The sequence below is a fragment of the Mizuhopecten yessoensis genome, unplaced genomic scaffold (genome assembly GCF_002113885.1).
Source record: "Mizuhopecten yessoensis strain PY_sf001 unplaced genomic scaffold, ASM211388v2 scaffold9109, whole genome shotgun sequence".
Classification (NCBI taxonomy): Eukaryota; Metazoa; Mollusca; class Bivalvia; order Pectinida; family Pectinidae; genus Mizuhopecten; species Mizuhopecten yessoensis.
This window is the reverse complement of record NW_018407883.1, coordinates 1736694-1761935: the sequence shown is the minus strand read 5'-3', so window position 1 is coordinate 1761935 and position 25242 is coordinate 1736694. Positions and strand designations below refer to the sequence as shown.

The window sequence follows — 25242 nt, the reverse complement described above, 5'->3', positions numbered from 1 at the left end:
GCTTCTCTTAAATATCAGTAATGATGACCAGTTTGTAAAATATGGTAGTATACCGGACACCATCATTGTTAGATACCCATACATACATGTTTGTTACATTGGCCACCTCTACGGAGCTCATCTTTGATGGTTACCATCTATTTATCCGTGTTCTCTATCATTTCGTTGTAAAAATCTTGTAAAATACAATTTGTAGTTATTCTTATTTTTTTACCCAATACTTAAGAAATTGCATTTTGAAAACAATACTTACGGACACCTGCCAAATTCTATAAGCAGTCGCCTACATAACATAGTTTTGCCTTCTCAACCACAAGGATTTTTTGGAAACACTACATATCAGCATCAAAGCTTTAAACGCTATTTAGATCTCGGGGCGTTACGGGTCATTTCTGGCCTCATCAGGGATTTTGAATTAGTAGTTATGTTCGTAATCTTTAATAAATGAAGCATGAAAATATGAAATTTCAAATTCATTCGACAACTGGTTTAGGAGATATGGCATTACGAAATGAGAAAAAAACGCGCATTTTCTAAATAAAGTGTGTGAATATCGTCTGTTATTAAGTTGAAAATTGGCCATTTTGAGGAAAATAACTAAACACTTTTCCATTTTTGAAAGTTTCCGCATGCAACAAACAAATAAATATTTGACGGCTTAAACATTGTCATATCAGTGTTTATTAGTAGAAAGGAATTTTTGTTTGTCTCATACAGAAGCTTTCATTTATGCATGCTAACTGTCTTAAAACACCATATTTTGACTATTTCTGCATAGCTACGCAATTTTGTTGCTATGGTAGGGCATCAACGCATGCGCATTGAAAACAGTCTTTACCAAGAAAGACTGCCCCTATTAACCAATATGATGCGTATGACAGAAATTAGTAAATAAATTAAATTTGATTTTTTTTACTTTTTACGAGGCCAAAAATTACCCATAACGCCCCAAGTCCTTTTGACAGTTAACGTTCGGTATCAAAATATCTTTACGACATCGGCTTCCTTCGGGTTTTACGAACGTAGGTCTGCATTAAACGTATCACAATACACAATGTTTGCTTACAGGAAGTTACAAGTATTTACATATACATATATCTACCATGACATGACAATTCACGTGTAATTAAACGACACTATCATTTAAATTTTCGACATCAGTGCATTTATTTGTTTTGTTCGCTTTCACAAAAACGTGTGTATGACATGGTGATGTAATCAAATTGATCTGAACATGAAATAAAACACCAATGTATCGGATATGTTCCCCAGCTATCAACGCACGAATGATTATTGAAATCAGATATGACTTCCTAGGTCTGTACGCATGCTTATCAAGAATGAATATAATCAAATCCGTGTAAAACTGGTGCGTACGAGTCATTTCAATTCGATATCAAAGAGCTTGAAACAAGTGCCTACTCTTGTGTATAGTGTTAAATTGATATCGTTTCATGGCATTTTAAGTAAAACGTGCTGCATTTCTTTTTAATCATTTTTTTTGTTTGAACATATTTTATTTGTGATATGGTAAAAACAAAAACGTGTTGGACTCCATGTTTGCCACTTCAGTTAAGTCCCTCTGCTATTTTACATTTTAATATATGCAAATGATCACAGAAGAACTACTATCTCATGTATTCATCCTGAAAGTACAGCAATGGAGAGGAAGAAGAATAAGCACTTGTATTTTCTATATTGATGTAAATGAATGTTAAGTAACCTTTTTTCGCGATAGTCATACATGTAGTATCAACCTCGGGCTGGCCACTTGCCGATGTCCTCCCCTTCACAAACGTCTGTGACATATTGCTTTCAACCATCATCATGAAATAAATTTAGGTATATCCTCTATGACTGTCAACCATTAAACTAAAACTCATTGTATGTTAAATATTATATTTACATTTGTATGGCATTATCACTATGTAGCCTCTTTGAAAGCTGTGTCGTTGAATATTTATCTCCAATATTTCTTTTCTTTATTTGTCAATGACATGGAATCCGAATTGATTAAGTCAAATTGCCAAAGTTATCACTTGCAATTACTTAATTTGTTTTTAATTATGCATGCCGATGACACGGTATTTTTTTCTGAGGATATAGTTGACCTACAAAATATGTTGGATTTTTTTAATCACTTATTCTCGAAGATGGAATTTATCTGTAAATATAGACAAAACAAAAATAATTGTTTTTAGGAAAAGTAAACGATTGTATCTAAACGAGCAGTGGATTTTTTATGGTAAAGCTATAGAAGTGGTAGATCAATTTTGCTATTTAGGTTTGGTTTTTAATTATAATGGTAAATTTACCATTGCATTGAATAAAATTGCTGTACAAGGAGGAAAGTTTATTTTCATCTTAATCGGAAAGCGAAAAGATTTTTGTTGAATGAAAAGACCAAGTTATCTTTATTTGATACTTATATATCATGCATTGTGAATTACGGGTGTGTAGTATGGGGTTATAGTCCTGCACCGCAGATTGAAAATATACATTTGTTATTTTTGAAAACCGTATTGGGTGTCAGGAAAACAGTAAATAATGCCATGGTGTATTTTGAACTTGGTCGTTACCCTTTGCATATACAGCGTAGGATTGCTATTGTAAAGTACTGTCTGCAAATATTAAAGACTAATAACTGTATTTTGAGGGCCTGTTACGATGAACTTTTAGAGCTTTATAACCGGAATCCAAATGGTAAAGCAAATTGAGTTTATCATCTGAGACGTGATTTGTGTACGTTGGGTTTTGGAGATGTGTGGTTGGCACAATGTGTACCAAATGATATTTTTTTTTATTATTATTATATATACAACGCATAAAGGATACTTTTATTCAGGAAATGAGAAACATATTCGAGACATCTTCAAAATGTTTGTTGTATAAACACATTATTGACCGTTTTGATCTACAATGGTATTTTACAAAACCGCTATTTAGAAAAAATAAATGTATTCTTGCGAAATATAGATTGCAAGCACATAACCTTAATATAGAGACAGGTAGATATAATGCAGTGCCTCGAAACCAGAGATTGTGTACTTTATGTGATCTTGGAGATGTCGAGGATGAGTTTCATTTCATTCTTATGTGTCCTGTGTTTTTAGAATTAAGAGTATCGTATATCAAGCCATATTATCGTATTCGTCCTTCTGTGTTTAAATTAATAGAGCTACTGTCTAGCAAAAATTTTAAACTTATTAGAAATTTAAGTAAGTACTTGATTCAGGCAACTGTTAAGAGAAGTCGTATATTATGAAATATAAGCTGTATCAAATTCTTGCTATAAACGTTTTGTTACTGTATAATGCGATTGAGATCTATGTCTTTTACTTCACAATGAGTAATAATCTCATTTCATTATATAATATATTGTACTCGTTCTACCTTCATGTTGAGGTTGTATGATTGACTTTGAAGTTTTGTCATTTCCTAGCAATTTGGTTAGATAAAGGCTTTATTTGTATTATTTCATAAACAACTAAATTATACAACTAAATTATGCTTCATAAGAGTCCGCTAAGTTACCTTAGGAAAACCTTAAAGTTTTCCCAAACTTATGACAATTTCCTAATTTGTAAATATTATGTATGGAATTGAATCTATTGCATATGTTCTCCGCCATTGTACAAGATATTTGTAAAGTATTTGGTAATAAATTGAATTGAATTGATGGGACTTTAATTACCATGCAGCACGAGACACAATTCTTAGCGTATTAATACAACACTGACCGGAATTACAATATCAAATGTAAATAAACATGACGGCTGCTGAAATATCGTTGGGCATTGTGAGACTTGACAATGTAATAGTAAATTTATGTGCAAAAGAAAAAAGAAAAAACAACTTTTATTACAACAAAAACAAGACCAAGGTCTGCAATATCGTACAAAATTCACATCGGTTAATTCACCAATGCCGGCAATGGAAACAATTTTAACACTCATGCAATTTATCAGAAATATCGTCTGATAAACTTAAATCACCCTATAGACATATCATACGCAATTGTATTGATACTGAATTGTGGAATAAAATTGAAGTGTTTGTTAAAATTTCAAAGTACTACTTTGTTTGCCAATCAGTACGCGACAACACGCTGTTCCAACTATTGAACGAATTTGTGTGGACTGTCGATAAGGCGGGAATTTTAAATTTTAAATACAAATTGTAAGTTAAAAAAGAAATTAGAGGCAGAGAAAACGTAAAAATAAGTATTGAACTGTTTTTGTATGGTATTTATGATCTAGCGCGCATTATGATGTTTGCTTGCAAAGCTGTGTCATTCAAATAGATCATAAATACCATACAAAAACAGATCAACGCTTAAAAATCTCCTTTATGTCTGTCAATCATTAATCTAATCTTCTCTATGCATGTCAAATATCAAACATCCACCACTTATTGGTATGAAATTAACATTAATTTGATTATATGTAGTAGTAGCAAGTACAATATTGAATAAAAAGCATACATGTAAAACAGAGCGATACTTAACGAGCTTCAAGATTATACATGAATCACGCTAAGTGTTATAGCATGTACTATTAACGCGGAGCAGTACAGCAGCCGTATATCTACACGTATCACAAAAGGAACAGGAGTTTAACTCACGATGATCTAAAGCCGGATCATCTTATCGAGAAATGCTGTAACATAAAAATCTTGTTATTGATTTTATGTGAGATTCTGAAAGTATTTTAGGTCAAATTTTTGATTATCAATGTTTTTTTTCAAAATGTCACAGATTTCAGTTTTTGATATGTCCAAACTGCCCTATGTAGATGCTGATCATGCTCGTATACATTTTTAAATGAACTGATGAACTACTGATGAAATGTAATCACATGTTTCTGTGATGTCACCTCGTGAGGCACAGCGTTGCGTAAAAAATCAAAAAAATCAAAAAAAATCATCAAAACAGCAATTCGATCTCAAAATCGATAAAACTCGGTAAAACTCGATAAAACTCGGTAAAACTAGGGCAAAATATTAACAAAGGAAAGAATTACATGGAAACTATTGGAAAATCAAGATTTGTGGCTTTAATTCGTGTAAAACGATAATTTTTATGCAACCTTTAAATGTAAAAAGCCGTCATTTTGACTCCAGTGCGTAAGTCTATGACGTCATGTATATACGTACTTATCCTAGGCGTGACGTCACAATCGAAACTTTCAACCTACCACAGGGCTGATAGATCATATTGCATGTACATGGGTTAATATGCAAGTAAATATGACATGGGTATACTCACTGAATAACACAGTACATTATGTGATAAATGTTTTTCAAATAATGTCAAGGAGAAAATACAAGCTGTTTTACTAACGTCCGAATATAAAACGAATGCATTCTGGCGTTGTTTGGTACCACCACTGGTAAACGTGTACACTATGTAGGCTAGTCCAATATCAAAACACAAACAGACAGTGGAATTGCAAAAGTGTGACCCCAATTTGTGCCATCGCGTAGGCAAAACATCTGAAAAGTGGCAAAACAAAAAATACTCCAAAATACTACAAAATACACAGACTATAATGTTGCACCTGTGTAGGACAGCTATTGTCAACCTGTAATAACTTAGGTTTGCGTGTAAAATATACTTCCAATAAATGTGCTACCGAAACCTTACACAGCAATATAAGGAATATCTAACACAGTTTTATAGGAGTAGTATAAGGAAATTATAACACCATGTTATAAGGGAAACCTTACACAGTAATATAAGGAAAATTCAACACAGTTTTAAAGGGAAACCTAACACCGTGTTATAAGGGAAACCTAACACAGTAATATAAGGAACTTATAACACCGTGCTATAAGGGAAACCTAACACAGTGCAATAAGGAGACGATTGAAACTTATCTAATAAATATTGTTTATCATATAATCGAGCAGTCCTACAATTCAACTAAGTTTTAATGGGAACGAATTTGGGTTGATAATGGAGACCTCTAATGCTCATGTTGTACAAACCTTTTTGGAAAGACTTGATACGGCTTCAGACAGACTGTATAGAACAAAAAGTGTTGGTTATGCTACAGAGCACCTACTCAGCTCCGGGTCTTTATTATACATTTCGGGATATAGCGAGTTTCTGGTTCTCCGCGACCAGGGCTATTTCCCGAGGCGATTTTAGCCTTTTGTCAGTAAAGCATCGTGTGTTGCTTTTCGTGATTTCATAAGGCCTAAAAACGCGCAATTCGGTATTCCACGGGCCAACTTTCTACACGGGTATTGTCATGTTGCGTTCATTGATTCCAACTTTTATTAGTTTACTTAAGTGCCGAGGTTTTTTTATTTACGATAAACGAAAGTGAAATAATGTTCATGAACTTACAAATGTTTCAGTAATTTTTGAAATTGCATCCCCTACCTTTTAACGAAACGAATGTGTTCATTGCAATGGATTTCAAATTTGTAATTCTGTAGATGTAGACCTTTGATTTCAAGAGTGTTCATGTGATTAAACATATATTTATTTATTCATTTATTATTGATAATAATTATCGATTCTCGTACTATTTCATGAAGTCTATATCTGATAATGATATTGATTTGTTTACTGCTATTTATATTACAGGTTCCTTGTGATCGTTGGCTGTCTAGTTCTCAGTGTCTTGGCAACAGTGGAGGATTTTCACCCCAAACTGTTCACAAGAATAGCATTATATTTAGTAAGTAAATCATACCTTATCGCCTCACCCTCCTAAGTGACTCCTGTGACTCCAGTCGAAATATTCGCTTAGGTACAATATCTACGGTCAGCGTTATCAACGGTAATAAAACGCTGATTTTTTTTTTTTATTTCGTTCGGTGAACTGTCATAGCATTCCAATAAACATCAGTATGATGTAATTTACATATTTCTTTTCATTGCATATTCCGTCTTTGCGTATTGCAGAGTTATCTTCTCTTGGGAGAAGGTATTGATTGTTACGGCACTTGTATGTGAGAGAAACGTCATCAATTTTTGGAAAACGACGTAATTTTCTTACACAGACCAATGACGTAACAATCAAGCTGAAAAACAGTGACAAATGGGATTGAATGTATATATAGAAAACACTGGATACACGATATAGTGAATAAGATGGTTTTGGCACCAACCTTACCGAATATCGCGGTTTTTGTACTTTCTTCCAGAGAGTAAGTGCTTTTGTAAAAGTTTCCTGATACATATAATCTTGTATGTTGACGCGGTGAAATATCTTATCATTTTGTTGTTGACGCGGTGAAATATCTTATCATTGTGTGTTGACGTGGTGAAATATCTTATCATTGTGTGTTGACGCGGTGAAATATCTTATCATTGTGTGTTGACAATGTTAATGATCTTATTCTTATTTGTTGACACTGTGGTCAATTGTTTTACTTGTTTTTTAATGCTGTGGAAAAAAATAACAAAAACAAATCATAGCAGTTTGATAAACTAGTGAAAATCCTTTGAATTACTTTGCTGCGTATCAAAATATTGTCTGTTTATTTTAGTCTACAGTATTAAATACATCTTGTTATAACATACTCTACAATATAACGATGATACAGTTATAGAACTCTTCTCGTCAACAGGAACCAGTCCTGCTTGTCTGGCTAATGGTCGAGTACGCTATCCGGGTGTGGGCGGCTGGATGTCGCTCCCGATATCAAGGATGTTCGGGGCGCCTCAGGTTCATGCGGAGACCCCTCTGTATTATAGGTAAGAGGAAAATGAAATGGAAAATAATTGAAAAGTCTGTTCAGGATCTGCTTTGGATTAATATCTAATTACATTTTACACTGATCTGGTGTTACTTGATTTTTTACCTGTATCATTTATAAAACCTTAGAAGTCTCATTTTACACCTGTATTTTCAAGAAATATCACCAGTTCAATATATAAAAAGTACAGGTCTTGTTTTAAACCTGTATTATTTATAAAACCTTAAAGTTCTCTTTTACACCTGAATAATATAGGCCGTATTTTAAACTTATACCCTATGTAAATAAATACTGACAGGTTTCAGTGTTCCTCTGTACCATATTCACGTGACTATCATGTTTGATCCATTCCCTTTACCATATGTCAGTGTAGACAGATGTGCAATGGTACCTACAGTGATACTGCCTTTAAAGCTGCTCAATAGAGCAGTTAAATGTATCAGAATACAGACCGTCTTTCCAGACAGATTGCTAATATCTAATTTAAGTTTTTTGATATGACAATGGTTATTATACCTTAATGACTATCTGTCTATAAACATTGTATATTTCACTGTAAACGGGAAGAATATGGTAAAATACAACTTTGTTCGATGTAAAACTTGTATTTTCCCGTGTAACACATGGTGTCTGTGTTTTAGATATGGTGATTATAGGTGCCTCAATTGTCGTACTTTCTCTGGGAATCGCGAGCCCTATGTTCGCCGCCTCACCGCTCAGGGGACTTCGCTTCTTTCAGATCCTACGAATGGCTCGGATGGACAGACGGGGAGGCTCATGGAAACTTCTAGGATCCGTTGTCTGGGCACATAGGCAGGTACATTGGTGCTCAGCTTACCTTTCCCTACCATTACATTGTCACCGAGGCAGGTATATTGGTGCCTAGCTATACTTTTTCTAAGCATTGAATGACCAGTTCGTCTGGCAAATAGACGCTTAGCTTAGCTTTCCCTACCCGTGAAATTGATCCTTTACGCAGAGGTCATTGATGCCTCGCTTTTGCCTAGCTTACCCTTCCTTAACTTTGAATCGTCACTAAGACGGGTAGACTGGTGTCTAGCTTACCTTTTCCGACAATTAAATGACCACTTCACCAGGTAAATCGGCGCTTAGATTTCCTTTCCCTACAATTGAATGCACACTGGGGCAGGTAGATTGATGCTTAGCTGAACATTTCTTACCCTTGTATGACGACTTAAGCAGAAAGTCATTGGATGGACATTAAGGCAGGTAGTTATTGGTGCTCAGCTTACCTTTCCCTGCCATTGAATGTAAACTGAGACAAGTAGTCTTATGTTTTTCTTCCATTGAATGCGAACTGAGACAAGTTGTCATTAGTTCTAAGCTTACCCTTCCCTTCCATTGCATGAACACTGAGGCAAGTAGTCAGTGGCGCTTAATTTTCTTTTCCCTACAATTGAAACACCACTTAGGCAGGTATATTGCCGCTTTGATTTAATTTCCTTACCACTGAAGGACATTAAGGCAAAAAGTCATTGGTGCCAAGCATACCTTTTCTTTCTATGGAATGGTCCCGTAGAAGGTAGATTGTCGACTAGATTTCCTTTCTGTATTATTGAATACATATTTATTATACATATCACGAGGTTATTATGTAAATGTAATCACTTTAACGCATCCCACATTTCACGCATTATTGCATTTTAACAGACTGGCGCATTCATGATTCGGCGCATTAACAATATATACAATAGATGACAATTTACTGACACACAAATTAGCGCTTTCATAATATCGCGCAATGGGTAAAGCGCTAAAAACGCTAAAATGTGACTACCGCTAAAAATGTACGTTTACAGTATTTTGCGATCAGCTCGCATCACAGTTTGCAATTATTGCAGATCTGCAGTAAAATGAAACATTCTAGTTAATTTTAAATTACTTTGTACTACGTCATCAATTTGCACGTGTAGAAGTTCTTTGATGTGATATAAATTATATTCTGCAGGAACTTCTTACAACGCTGTATATTGGATTTCTTGGTCTTCTCTTCTCATCCTTTCTGGTGTATCTGGCAGAAAAAGATGCCGATAAAAAGAAATTTCGCAGTTTTGCTGATGCACTTTGGTGGGGAGTGGTAAGTATTAAGTTACTTCTGTTGGAATAAACTTAAGTTATCTTTTCTTCATTTTCTCTTACGCTAAACAGCATATTAAAGAACTTTTTTGTTTTCGTGTTTTGTTCTCTCTTCTTGTGTAGAAATGAAAAGGCAAACTTCAGACGACTGTTTGGACAAACCAGTCCTCCCGGTTCAGCTCTAAAAACAGCGAGGTTATACCACCACACGTTCATCATCAGGATCATAAACACATTCACGCTAATTATTTCTCATCATCAGGATCATAAACAAATTCACGCTAAATTTGTCCTTCGGGTAGTTGTTTAAATCTCATATACATTGCCTGTCTGAATTGAAAAAGACTGTCTCTAATGCTAATAGATAATTGGGCTTAATCAAATTGGAAAGAAAAAATGTTTGTTAAACATAAACAAAGATATCTATTATGAGAGAGATAATACTTTAACAGAAATTCAATCATAGGTCTATATTTTTCCAGATAACTCTATGCACAGTAGGATATGGAGATGTAGTGCCGACCACATGGGCTGGGAAACTGATCGCTGCCTTCTCCGCCGTGTTGGGGATATCCTTTTTCGCCCTGCCAGCGGTATGTATGACTGTTAAGAAACCCATATATATTATCGACGATGGGTATTTATCCCAGTTCCCTTTCTCCTCTCCTATGTGTCTGGTCGTTGTCCACGGTGCGTTTTCTTTGTTCTTAGTGCCTGTTTTTTGTCACAAATGCCCACCTTGTTCAAAAAGTCAAATTTAAACATTTAAAACAGTCTCTTCAATGTTTTCCCAAATCATTGACTAAAAAAAGTGGGAAAAAGAAATTTAACTTGAGCACAAGGTGTCGGCAATTGAAGCAGATGACGCCTACCCTTTCGGAACAGCTGGTCTCATTGTCCTTCTGCTTTTTCAAAAGTCGAAGTGCACACCCAATCCAGTTTTATCGATTTTGAATTTGAGTTGGTTTTATTACACTTTGGTATTTTTTCATTCTTTGCCAAGTTTGTATGTGTGAGATGAAACGATTGTGTATTGTGTTTCTCTTTTTGCATAAAAAGGTAACCGGTATTGATTGTTCTAGTCTTTTTGTTTTAACTACGTACTGTTTCAAATACAATAATACTTTAAGCACACTATATATGTATATGGAAACATGCTCACCATTATCTAGCAGCATTTCTCGTGAAAGAGGTAATAAACCTATCTATTATTCTGGGATTTGTAATGGGTTGAATTTTACCAGCAGAAAAGTACAAATCATATGCCCATTTTTTTTGAAAAAAAACATATACTGTGACGGTTTCGCTTTTTGAGACAATTTAAAAAGAATACACGTGAAATGTATGGACGAAGCACTGTGAGGAAGTCAGTTCATTAGCGACAGGAAAGCCATAACTGTCACGCTTTATTTGTCTGGTTCATTTCCCTTCATAGTGCGTCATCGTTCATCTGTCCAGTTTCCTATTGTAGGAATGTTATCCTGTAATATCTAGCCTAATTAAAGTTGTACCCAGTCCATCAGCGAGGGGAGAGCTCGGTAATTTTACATCTATGTGCTACTAAAACGTGGAATTTAATAGCCATTACGATTGACTCATTGTTAGGTTTTGGTATTTATTACCAATACGACTGGCTAATCGCGTGGGTTTTGTAAATAGGTCATGCGTTTTGGCTGTTTTATATGACGCCTACCGTTGGACACCGGACACGCGACTCAGAGGGAAGGCCAATCCAGCGGAGTCTGTATAGCATTAGATGTAAACATTACTGCAAAGGAAATGTTTTATGTTTCGTGATAAAGGCCAGTGATATTAAACAGTGCACTCATTAATTTGAAATATACCTGATATTCAAGAAACATGAGATATCGTACTGTAAGCCGGAACATTGTTGTATGTAGGATTAACGTCAGTGCTGTGGGACAGGGTTCCTCAATGGTTGGACGTTATTGTTGGCTTTATTGGTGTCTCGGAACATGCGGTAACTCCTAAAAAATGAGAGGATTTTTCCGATTTGTGATAAACTTTTAATTAGGATGTTTTTAGCAGAAATGTTCCTTTCTTTTTTTAAGCTATGAATATGGAGCTCGTATTTGATCTATAACTTATCGGAAAACATACTTAAATATTGATACTGAACTTCATGTTTGTAGTTTGAAGGAAGAAATTATAAACAATTTGTCGTGTGAGCATCAATATCACATCTTTATCATCACTGTTTTAAACGCTAAGCATGGACACGATAACTAAGTCAACTCAATGCTCTCGCTTTGACTTTTTCCGACATTTTGGTAAACGTTTTGGAAAATCACTTAGTTTTCCCACTATAAGATTGTAGAGAAATATAGTTTTGAGCATGTGCCAAATTAATCGTTCTTGTGTTCTCTGCCTATAGGGACAATGCGAATATGTTAATTGATAAACTACTTTTAGTGTTTTCCGTATAGTTCCATGTCAAATTATCGTCAATTTAGAACATTATAGCTGTAATCGTGTATGTAAGTGTACTACATTTGTAGTTTACATTTATATGATAACCATAAGTAAGTGTTTCATATAAGAACAGTTGGTTAACCAAGCCATTGTAAACATAATCCAGTGTATTCGTTTTATGTCTAACGAAAAAAGATACATGCAACATACATGCAAACATGATAATTTAATGAAGGTACATTCGTAGAGTGATTAAACACATTTGCCCTGCCTCAAATCGTGCTCATCATTTTGTCATTGCGACACATTACCTTATGGGGATATCGCTGTAATCATACCAAAATATGAATTCTATAGGGGATTTTTGGAATCTGATAATTTATGTCTATATAAGTGTCAATATGATAACCAGATGGGGTGAACCACGAGCATGTAAATTAACTGACTGGATTTGTTTCAGTATATGTATTGATCGGATAGCCGTGTGCCGACTACTCCTGCCCCACAGCATATAGTATTGGACACCTCTGAGCTGACCTTATCGTGTTGCACCAGACGACATTGAATCTGTTCACGTTTGACAAAATTATGAAAAAGAATATGTAGCTTTCCAACAAATGAAATAAACGAAAGTTTTCTTTATTTGTGCGGGTTTTGGGGGTGAAGTTATAGCCACAGTATACAAATACATTAATTCTGCCGTGAACTACGTCTACAATTGCTACTTAAAAGTATGATCGTAAATAACACAAACAATGTGACGGATACAGTTTTGTGTATTTTGACTAGTACTCATAAGCGCCGTATTTATGTAGTTTGAATGGTATTTGAGCGCCGTATTTATATAGTTTGAATGATATTTAAGCGCCATATATATGTAGTTTGACTGGTATTTGAGCGCCGTATTTATACAGTTTGAATGGTATTTGAGCGCCGTATTTATATAGTCTGAATGGTATTTCAGCGCCATATTTATATAGTTTGAATGGTATTTAAGCGCCGTATTTACAAATGTATATAGATTGAATGATATTTAAGCGCTGTATTTATGTAGTTTGATTTGTATTTAAGCGCCGTATTTCTTTAACTTGACTGGTATTTCAGTGTCATATCAATATTTATGTTTGTTTTTCTTTTCGACACGAAATCAGGTGTCATATGATATTTTCTATTTACGATTTCAAATGTACCTATTCACAGTTGATGCAAATACCAAAACAGTATGTACGATATCATCATTTATTTCGTCTGAATTTGTTTCATAAAGGGGATTCTGGGTTCCGGTTTCGCCCTGAAGGTCCAACAACAGCAACGTCAAAAACACCTTATAAGGAGACGGGTGCCTGCTGCACGACTTATACAGTGTCTTTGGAGATGTTACGCCGCGGACGAGAATTCCATGTCTATAGCCACCTGGAAACCCCACATGATCCCATGTCCTAGTCCTACATCGTATGTACAGCCACTTTGTCGTCATAACACTTATACATCCTCTTACTCGCGGGATACATTTACCTTAGGCTTTGTCATGAAATTAGAGTTTAAGCTATACATAAATGCTTCCTTACATATTATACCCATGATTTGTGCTAGTTTTACGATTATAATCAACTTTACTCTTTTACCTGTGTTTTGTGTAAGAATTAAGGATATAAACTTTCTTACACATTGATTTGTTATTTGAATTACAGTAAAATATATGCATTTTCTTACACTTTGAGCTGTAATCTGTAATAGAGTCTAGGATAATATAACCTTACATATTATACCTTGTTAGAGTTAAGAATGATACTACCCGACATATTATACCTGTGATTCGTGTTAGATTTAAGGATGGTACTACCTGACATATTATACCTGTGCTTCGTGTTAGAGTTAAGGATGATACTACCTGACATGTTATACCTGTGCTTCGTGTTAGAGTTAAAGATGATATTTCCTGACATATTATACCTGTGCTTTGTGTTAGCGTTAAGGATGATCCTACCTGACATATTATACTTGTGATTTGTGTTAGAGTTAAGGATGGTACTACCTGACATATTATACCTGTGCTTCGTGTTAGAGTTAAGGATGATGCTAAATGACATATTATACCTGTGCTTCGTGTTAGCGTTAAGGATGATGCTACCTTACACATTATACCTGTGTTTCGTGTTAGAGTTAAGGATGGTACTACCTGACATATTATACTTGTGATTCGTATTAGAGTTAAGGATGGTACTACCTGACATATTATACCTGTGATTCGTATTAGAGTTAAGGATGATACTACCTGACATATTATACCTGTGATTCGTGTGAGAGTTAAGGATGATACTACCTGACATATTATACCTGTGCTTCGTGTTAGGGTTAAGGATGATCCTACCTGACATATTATACCTGTGATTTGTGTTAGAGTTTAGGATGGTACTACCTGACATATTATACCCGTGCTTCGTGTTAGAGTTAAGGATGATCCTACCTGACATATTATACCTGTGTTTCATGTTAGAGTTAAAGATGGTCCTACCTGACATATTATACCTGTGTTTCGTGTTAGAGTTAAGGATGATCCTACCTGACATATTATACCTGTGATTTGTGTTACAGTTTAGGATGGTACTACCTGACATATTATACTTGTGATTCGTATTAGAGTTAAGGATGGTACTACCTGACATATGATACCTGTGTTTCGTGTTAGAGTTAAGGATGGTACTACCTGACATATTATACCTGTGCTTCGTGTTAGAGTTAAGGATGATACTACCTAACACAGCATACTTGTGATTTGTGTTAGATTTAAGGATGATACTACCTGACATATTATACCTGTGCTTCGTGTTAGAGTTAAGGATGATACTACCTGACACAGCATAAATTGTACCTGTGATTCGTGTGAGAGTTAAGGATGATGCTACCTGACAAATTATACCTGTAATTCGTGATATATGCTTCCTTACATGCTGATCTGCGATTTACATGTATAAAAGAGTGAACTCCTTATCTCCATTAAAACGTTGTACAGAGCATTATTTAAGGATTTAGAAACATATGTTATTGTTTCCCTAGAATGCTTTTAAGAGTTCTTGTAATGTGATGTCGATAAATTAGGCAAGTTCAGAATGTAGATTGCAGTTTTAATCCGGTGGAACTTTTACTGACATAAGTTTCATGTCATAGAGGAGCAGCATCTACTTTTCTTTTTAGCAATATTTCTATGTGCTTAAAATTATAATTAAAGTATCCCTTAGAAATAAGGTTCTTCTACATGATACTTCTGTGTTGCATGAAGTTTTTTCTTTATTACGTTTACAATCAATTCTGGAGATCGAAGTTTCTTTGTATTAAAGCACGTGTGAATTTTAGTCTGTGAAGTAGTATCATGATAATCATTTTTGTGATATCACCGTTATCAACATAATGTCGAAATATAAAAAATAACGCAAATTAAATTATTGGACCCTCTTAATTCTTTTGTTTCTGCCGTTAAATAATGAATATGTAGTTTGTCATGAAGACGTAAAGACATTTCTATCTATAAATTGTTTATACAGTGACAGACAATGGAAAAACAACACAGGCTCCTCATTTGTGAGCAGGTTCTCCACCAGACGAAGAGACCGGTCGAGTGCCGGAAGTAGTATAACTTCCAACTCTCCACACTCGCCACTAATTCCACGCAAAGAATCAAAGCGACCGAACGGAACAGCAGACACGGATGACTTTGCAATTAATAGGTACGAACTGTCTGGAAAACTAGCACTCCTTTTAGATTACTACAAAGTCTGATAAATTTTACAGCCTGGCATGTTATATGTTAACTAACATTGACGCAGTGGTTTCTAGTAAGAATGCCTGTACATTGCTTTAGTAATAGCATTAAGCATAGGTATCAATCATATATTGTGTATAATCTTACTTCACTTAAATATAACAAATCTACAAACTTTGCACTAGTAAAAGGTCAACTACATTGAAGCAAGATAGACAGTTTATTGCTCACACTCTTAATCACCAACATTTCTTCTTTATCGACATGCAGCGATATGTTTCAACTACATGTAGTCTTAGTAGCAAAGTATAAACGATTTGTCGTAACATAACCATTCTTGTTGTGCTTTAAATGTGAAAAAATAAACACTGCGTCTGAACATTCTACGAAAAAATAGCTTCATACATTGGTTTTACTGAAAAGATATTTGATACTTTTATATATTTCATCAGCTTTTAACTTTTTTTCACTTTGGAACATTTTTGGAGTTTCATTAGGCGTGTTAAGAACTTAAACTTATGATCATGTGTTATCAACTGATATTCATAACATGTTTCTGTTTTACAAAAAAAAAAAAAAAAAAAAAAAATCTTATGAAAAGATCCCTCTCTTGCAGTGCAAAATATCCACAAGGAAACAAATTCTTAAAACTTCAAAAAAAGATAACAAATTTGTTTTGCAGATCATCACGTTCAGACCTAACATGACTTATTAAATGGCTTTATTTATACTTACAACTTCCTTCAATTTTAATAGTCTACACACTTGTATGCTCCCTATAATATAAGCCCGTAATATTACAGTTTAAATGCATTGGATCAGTCGCAGTATATTGACATGAACAAAATGTTGTCATTTTAACAGCTTGGTGAACCGCACATGGTAAGATTAATATTACTGGAACCAATTATACGCTTTGAATTAATAGATATTTTGTGTAAGCCTTTAGTATTTTTGTATGATGTATTCATTTTTTATTTGATAAACGGAAAGCATGACTAGATTTTCGTTTTGTGTATTAACGTGTTTTGTCATATTTCATGCAAGGCTTAATTCGTCATACATTTACATGTACCCTATACGCTTTTGTTCTAAGTCGGCTGTATTCCTGTATTCCTGCAAAAATACACACAGAAAAAAAAATCCTCATTTGTCTTCTCAAATATTTCCTGAATAGTTGAACAACCAGATTTGTTATAGTTGGATTAACGAAATTCCACTGATTAGCATTTCCTTGTTTTGTATTGTCTATCTTTCAGCAAGGGCTGTTCCTGTGTCCGATGTAACAACTATACGATAAATTGATACAAATTATTACATATACATCGTCCTACCATTATTTACATTCTACTTCCAATATTCGTGTTGATGATATGAATTCACATGTAAAATATATTGTTATTTCAACATTGATGCGATTATTCGAAAGCGAAGGAACCTCGCAACCTAAACGAACATATAAATACATGTATAAATCATGTTCGATTATGACAGCATCTATATTATTTGATTACACAAGAAATTCAATATTGTATATTATAAATAAGTAGTAAAAGTGATTATACTGCATCTTGTACAGATGCTTACATTTTTTTCTGGCTTTTTGTTTTGCGTCGATTAACTAAAGTTTTAAGGGATCGGTCAACGTTCAAATTTACATATTATGTTTGTCAATCTCGCTGATTAGGTGTGGATTCAATGATCTCATCGAGCTAAAACATGATAGCACACTCATCTTATCAACTTAAGTTATTTCACTTTTACCACTGAAAGAAAAGTATGGTCAATTTGATAAAACCCAGTGAAAACATGCCAATTGGCATAACTTTACTTGTGATAATGTAAAGTCCCGTATCGATTTCATATTGACCAATCAGAACGAGTTGTTCTATTAACTGCATTCAAAACCGTTGACTTCATGTTCCAGCTGCATCCTCTGCAATAGTACACATTCATAGATGAACAAAACTGTTTCATTCGTAGCATCGCTACATGTATAATCAAATATTAACAGATAACAAAAACTGTATAATTATGTTGAGTAATGTCATTTAAATGCAACGACGTAGTGTTGCGAAGCACGGTGATGACGTTAGAACTATATAGATCTCGTGATATTTTTATGATATCACGATTTTTTTCATGATCTCCAGACTTTCTTATATTAACTGCGTTAGATTTATATATAAAATTTAGATTTACATTTGTCATGACACTTGTTTGTGTCCTTTTCTATTCCATATACTGTGATGTGCAATTTGTACTTCAAAATATATTAATAAAACAAGGTTTGTGATGATTGTTTATGATTTGCACACAAATTTGGAAGTGCATATTTCGATCTGCAATATATCATTATAGAACATAACAGTATTAGAATAAATCACCAGATTAGAAAGCAAACGTAACCGTTGTTCCGTTGTTTGGTAAGGCTATTTATCGTATTGCACTGTTACATTGGATACTTTATAATTATATTGTTGTCATTTGTGCTAACAGGAGTCATCTCAGCCTCGCTACTGGTTTGGCAGACCAGAGAGTCGATCAGCTTCCTATAAAGAAAGACAACCCCTCACCATCATTCTCCTACAGAGATCAAAATGAAGGTATGGAGCATACTGCCTAGTGCTTTTATTTATTAATATTATATCGGTAAGTATACTTCTTAGTGCTTATGCTTAATGGCTTAATAGTGATTATAGTGCTGAATATAGCGATTAGGGAAGATATTACAAACTCCTGAGAAGCGGAGATAAAACAAGAGTTCAAGTTGGGTAAGTTTTCCCTCAACCACATGTTGTGACGGCGATGGTGTCATCTGAAACTCAACAGGATATACTTTATCCGTGTGTTAACGGTTTAGAGAGTTTATAGACTTCACTGATACGTACAAATCAAATCGTGACCGTAAACTCGTACTAGCCTGTCGATGTACATAAACATGTCCCATCATGATTTCATGAAAAGATGCGTCCTGGTGAACCATTCACTAGGTATGCATTGTGTTCTACTGTGGAGGTTATACTCTACGCTTATGGAATTATACAGTTGTCATGACGACCCGATTTCCTAAATGTCATGATATTCATTATCTACCACGATAAAAGGCTAGGTTATTGTTTGTAAAATCGTTAGTGATCTACAATTTCCAGTATGTGACGGATGTCACATGTGGTTGAGGAAATGTTTACCCTTCCGAAGCACTTATTTACCCTTCAATTATAATTTCGAGCTCATCCTTGTGTTTTATAATCATTATCGTTTTGCTTCTTTATAACATTAGCCTTACTTGTTTCAAGAGACATCAAGACGAATAGTTAGCTATATGTTTTAAACAAGTCATAGAGATGTGTACATGAGTAAAAACTGAATAAATAGTTTGAAGACAACGACGACGACGACGTTATGATGATGATGATGATGAATCGTTTATTCATCGAGTTAAACTCTTTGTCCTTTGAAATAATAAGGTCGCTGTCATATCTTACAAATATTGATTTGTTTTCAGAAGAAGACCATTCTCCTAAAATGACACAACTAACAGAGCAGCATAAAAAAGCTATACGAGCTATCAGAAAGATAAGATACTTTGTATCAAAAAAGAAATTCCGAGAGGCGCTCAGACCTTACGATGTGAAAGATGTGATTGAACAATACTCAGCAGGTCACGTGGACATGCTCGGACGAATCAAAAGTCTCCAATCAAGGTATGGTTGAAAATGAAAACCACTGACAACAAATATGCCTACGAAATAGACAAATATCAACAACATGATTTTGAAAACAAAATCACGATATCTATTCCCATTATTTTTTATTGTGTATTTATTATAACATTTTGATGAGTTCACCGTCATAGTTGGTTTTATGTTATAAACGCCCTAACTTTATATCTCATTATTATGTTCACTAGGAAAAAACGAGCCCGTTAACTTTATCTTATAGATCAATGCTAATTAAGAATACATTTAAGTATAAGCTTAAACAATGATAATATTATAATTTAGTTTCAATGTTCAGTTATTAACGGATGAATGTTACCTATTTCTAAACACGTGCGATAAGGAGTGATTTATTGCCAACAGTGGTTACATGAATAACCTTCTTTTAATAACTTATGCGTAAGTTTAGACGAACTTTCCTGTCATACTGCTATTTGTTTTCATGAGGTGTCACAATGCAACAAAAGCCACGTGCATTGTTTGCCCGAATGGGATCAAACGGAATATATAGCCATCGAACTCAATAACCTAAATCCTTACAGAGAGGTGCGTCAGTGAAGGAAGAGTTTGCTACATTAAGTATCACTCCGACTACGATGTCGACAGCCTAATTAATGTTTCGGATTAATGGTGTGTCACACATGTTATACTCAATACAATAGGTCAACAGATGGTAAAGACTTTGCAAACTGTATATTTTAGCTAAAGCGAGTTTCTATTGTAACAGCAGGTTTTTTTTCAAATCAATGTTTTATTTTATTTCTATCTTATCCACAGGTTGGATCAAATTTTAGGAAAAGTAGGAAGCAAGAAAAAAGACACATACGACTCTAAGCAGAGTTTGGCTTCCCGAATCGTTAAAGTAGAACGCTCAGTAAGTATACACTAAGTACATAACAGCAAGCCACTTTGATGGAGAACATTTGTTACAAAAGGTACACTTAGGTAGAGGACATTTTTATACACTATAATTACACGGACGAAAAATACAATAAAGAAGAGCACAACCAGTAACTATCCACGTGAGTAGATATATTTAGTATACAGTAATAAAGTATATATCACTCCTTCTGTAAATGTTGCAGATGTCATGGCGTTTAAGGTAAATGTTTACATAAGTGACAAATATCAAAATTACCACGGTATCTATTTCACGAAAATTTGCGTATTAGATATCGTTGCGAAATACGCATTTCAAAACCGTGTAGCCTAGTTCCTTGCATTTGAATTGGATTAAGGCATTTGGATCATTTCGTTGTCAAAATAGTAAAATTGATATTAGAAAATTATAAACTATATGTTTAATTATAATGTTCAATCGCCAAAAATTTATATTCTTTAAATCAATATTAATATAGCAAAGATTTAAACAAACCGCAGGTAAAGATGGTTTATGATGAGGTTGAAATGTTCCTATATTGATCAGTTGAATATTACCATTTTAAACATCTATGAGAAGGGGTGATTAATGACCATTAATAACACTTTCTTAGAACGAATTTCAAAAAAAAGCCATGTTTAGACTGGCTTACTTGCTTTAATACCATTCCTCACTACTAGTACTAGGTGTCACTCTATGATACTATATTCGAAACCAAGCAGAGAGTTAAAAACTACGATAGGCCATCCATTCAAACATACATGCTTCAAACCCCAATGGACTTAGACAAAGATCATCCCACACAAAAACAAGCTTCGCTATCTCATCTTGCATATACTGCAGGAGCTTGTAACACGTTATCATGCAAGCGTGTCTACCTGATCAATCATAGGTTCTCGGCGTCATATTCCTTCAGTTTATATTTTTGTCTTTGTATGAACAGAGATTATATTGTCATGTCGCTAATCTCTGTTGAGAAGACATAACACAATGTAAAATTGACAGAAATGTATTTCGAGGAAGACATGATTGGGCAGTGCTTCCGTTGTTCGATCGAGTCAGTGAAGCCACTCAAACATGTTCAACTTAACACAGTGATATTGTGCGTTAATTAACGTAATATTCAGTTGAACATATTTTATAAAATTCTGAAATATATCAATTAAATATTAATATTAACATAAATCAACTCAGATATGCGTATTGAAGTTTCAAAGAAAAGTGGTGTCTGCATAGAAATAAATATGTAGCTTACAATGCGTCAGGATTAACTCTGTGGCGTTATATCTGAGTCAGCGCCGGTCTGGTGTTTCAATTGTTCTTATTTGAGGGGGTTTTAGGTCCAGACGTATTAATCGAATGATGAAGTGTAACGATAAGGCCTGTAGAAGGTCAAAACAGAAAGACTCTCCTGTATCAGACTTGAAATAGAAACAGGAAAATAAAGGGCATTGCTTTTACTTTATTTCTGTGACAATTGTATTTTCACTGTCAAAAGATAATTGATAAAAGTATAGATGGAAAAACATTCGTAGAACAGCAGACTTTCTGATACGAGTTAAAGATTAATCCGTAGATTGAGATTGAACATAAAATGTGCCGTTTCTGTTACACATGTAACAAACTGGTAAATACAAATTGTGATAAAAATCACTTGAATGGAAGGACATGTGCATTGGATATCTGTAATTGTAAGACTTCTTTGTAGAACAGAAAACAACTACTCCGTGCATTCGCATTCTATTAATATGATATCAGACAATGTATGAATAGTGATTTAATCATTAAAAAACACGGATGTGTATACCTTTGAAAATGAAAACATCTAAGGAGATAGTTTAATCACGTTTCTCATTTCATTCGTTTGGACCATACATTCACTTTATAAAACCACATAACGAATTAATACTTCATTTTGGTCAATAACATCGTTGATTCCTGAACCCCAATGTACGGCTTTCGTAATGAAATATGATATTTTGTAAAGTAATGTTATTTGCGCGTTCGTATTATATCGGTACCTATACATCAGCAGAAAGGCAAATAAATTATACAATTTAGTTTCATTGTAATACAGCTGGGATCGAATACTATGAAAATGCTGACTGTTGATAATTATGACAATTTATTAATGATTTTGTCGATATAGGAGTGAATTCTTGCTATAAAGAACACCATTTGTGATATTTTTTCACAAGTTTAGATCGCAATAGAGTTATATGTGAAGGACATCAGGGCCCAGTTGTTCAAAAGTTGATTAGCTTAATCAGTGATTAGCGCAAATCTTAATTTTTCTGTATCTTTAAGACTCAGCCTTTGAATTAGTTACAACTTTCTAGATATCAAATATTCAGTTGAGTGACTGCACATGCCAAATTGTGAGATTTTACCTTGTTTATTATTAAAGGTTAAAAAATGTCGTTCAATTGTGATTAAGCTAACCACCTTTTTAGCAATCATCTGTGTGTGTCTTAGGTTCATCGGTCAACATACAACGTGGTGTACTCTGCTGGTTGAGATTTCTTAGTCATCGAGGTCAGCCGCAACCTTGTTAGCCACACATATCTTGTTTTGAGTAGTTCATAATACATACACTTTACTCATTCTTAATTTGAAAGTTACCAGTTCTCATTTATTTTTTAATTCATATCATTGAGGGGTCTGCAGCACATAACAGCCTGTGTTTGCAGTAGTTTACACTGACCCCGTCGTTTTAGCCGCCGATGGACGAAACAGCTGTATAGTGCATTGGAATTTTATTTTCAAATTTGTTGAGTGCAATCACAAATGTTAGTTCATAATCAATCTCGAATTATTTTAGTGTTTCATTCTATTGCGTTAATCCATTCGCATGGTTTTATTCGTTTTTTAAGTATACTTAAATGTTGAATTATACTCTGAGCTATCGATTCTGAAGAATATTTGTTTGACATTTAACTTTAAATGTTAATCTTAATTTTAATTTCAGACTGAAGACATTGAATCAAAGCTGGACTTACTGTTCGACATGTACAAAGAGGACCGCAAGATATTGTTACAGTATTGTCAATCAAAATCACAGATCACAAACAATCTTCCCGCCTCAGGGGAGGCAACTCCTGTGGCATCGTGTTTAAAATCATCTACAAGTTCTCTTAAGCAACCTCGCTCAATACTTGCGGACAAACAATGCAGCGAGCCTTCTACACCTACAAGCCTGGGAAACATTGAAAACCCATCGATGCAAAGAAACCTTTCAGACCTCAGTCAGCGAATCAAAAAGCGTGTAACATACCGCTTACTCTCCTTAAACGTTGAGGCAAAGGAGAAACAGGAACCTTCCAGCATTCCATATAAGGGCCGAAGAAAGAGCGCGTCATTTGACACGGGTGACGAACTCATTGTGCAAGGACATAGACAGCGGTTCAACACACGTGGTAAACATGATCTCGAGGAAGTGTTCCGAGAGGTTTCTACGGAAACCAATAACGAGTCTCCCGAAAAAGAATCCGGTGAATCACAGTGTTGTGATGAACTTCCTAAGGCAAATAATCCTTTGACGCAGAGCCAAAGGCGTGAACAATTTCTACGTGGACGAGTGTCACGTGATTCAAGCAACAAATCATATGACAGAGATCGCGTTGTCCGCGAGAACGAATCATTCACACGTGTTGTTATTGATACCGATGTCTCCGAATCGTCTACTAATAATTCCCCAATACATTTATGTTATGCCTCGGATTCGGGTACATATAGAGACAAAATTGATAAATAAAATTTGTTTCCTTTTTAACATTTTAGTACGTTTATTGATGTGTCTTCGTTTTTATTGGACAGATTTTAAGCCGAGTCTTCATGTGATATCTATTTTACAGGTGCTCGTATATGTAAAGAATTCTTACATTTCGCCGCATTTTCAACGGTACTTATGCATCACATTTTCTCACTAAGCTCTGTAATATGAACAACTAAAATGAAATACCAAAGTGACACCAATATCTTATTTCAAACTCGAAATCTAAAATACAGATGAACTAGGACAAAATGTAAACCAATGAGCGATCTGAATGAACAAACTTGCATAACTATAGGGATATTACGATCAAGTGGAATGAAATTCTAAGTGTTGTCCGTTTCAGTTGTGATAACCAACATAAACATCTAAGTCAAGTCAAACTATTGGCATGTCCTCAAAGCGAGAAGAGAGGTAGTGACAACGAAACAAGACACACAATGGAGTATGATAATTATAGATTATCACACTGTATTTTCAGGGTTTGTCGTGAGAACAATTTTCTTATCGCGAGCACGTGGATAAAATCGAGAGGCCAACGCAGGTGGACTCGAGATTTTATCTACGTGCGAGCGATGAGAAAATTGTCCGAACGACAAACACTGAAAATAATGTATGATAAACTATTCATCATCTATATACTACTACCTTATATATTTCGCCATTTAAAAAACCTCAACTAAACACCATGTTTTCTAAATGACTTCTAAGCTCAATGGTCAACGCTCGCCTGTGACAAACGTAAACGAATAGAAGTTTAGCGCGGGGGAATACAATGAACCTTAAAACTACGTAGAAAATAATATTTTTTAAACAATTCTATCGTCATCAGCTTTTCCATATGCACATTTACACTTGAAATGGT

The 25242-nt window shown here is 34.5% G+C and overlaps 1 protein-coding gene across 2 annotated transcripts in view; it reads left to right on the top strand.

Annotated features, from left to right (window-relative positions):
* Positions 1-24379, top strand: part of LOC110457338 (potassium voltage-gated channel subfamily KQT member 1-like) — a 142127-nt gene extending 117748 nt beyond the window's left edge. The window contains exons 2-13 of one of the 2 annotated variants that reach the window (XM_021508563.1): positions 6596-6689; positions 7585-7711; positions 8355-8530; positions 9683-9811; positions 10293-10403; positions 13511-13695; positions 15786-15968; positions 16868-16885; positions 18503-18609; positions 19512-19710; positions 20503-20599; positions 23574-24379. In XM_021508563.1, the coding sequence (XP_021364238.1) occupies positions 6596-6689; positions 7585-7711; positions 8355-8530; positions 9683-9811; positions 10293-10403; positions 13511-13695; positions 15786-15968; positions 16868-16885; positions 18503-18609; positions 19512-19710; positions 20503-20599; positions 23574-24359 (2212 nt within the window). In that variant the 3' untranslated portion in view covers positions 24360-24379. The remainder of the gene's footprint in view (positions 1-6595; positions 6690-7584; positions 7712-8354; positions 8531-9682; positions 9812-10292; positions 10404-13510; positions 13696-15785; positions 15969-16867; positions 16886-18502; positions 18610-19511; positions 19711-20502; positions 20600-23573) is intronic. The other variant, XM_021508564.1, reaches the window with a different exon arrangement.
* The last annotated feature ends 863 nt before the right edge of the window (positions 24380-25242 follow it).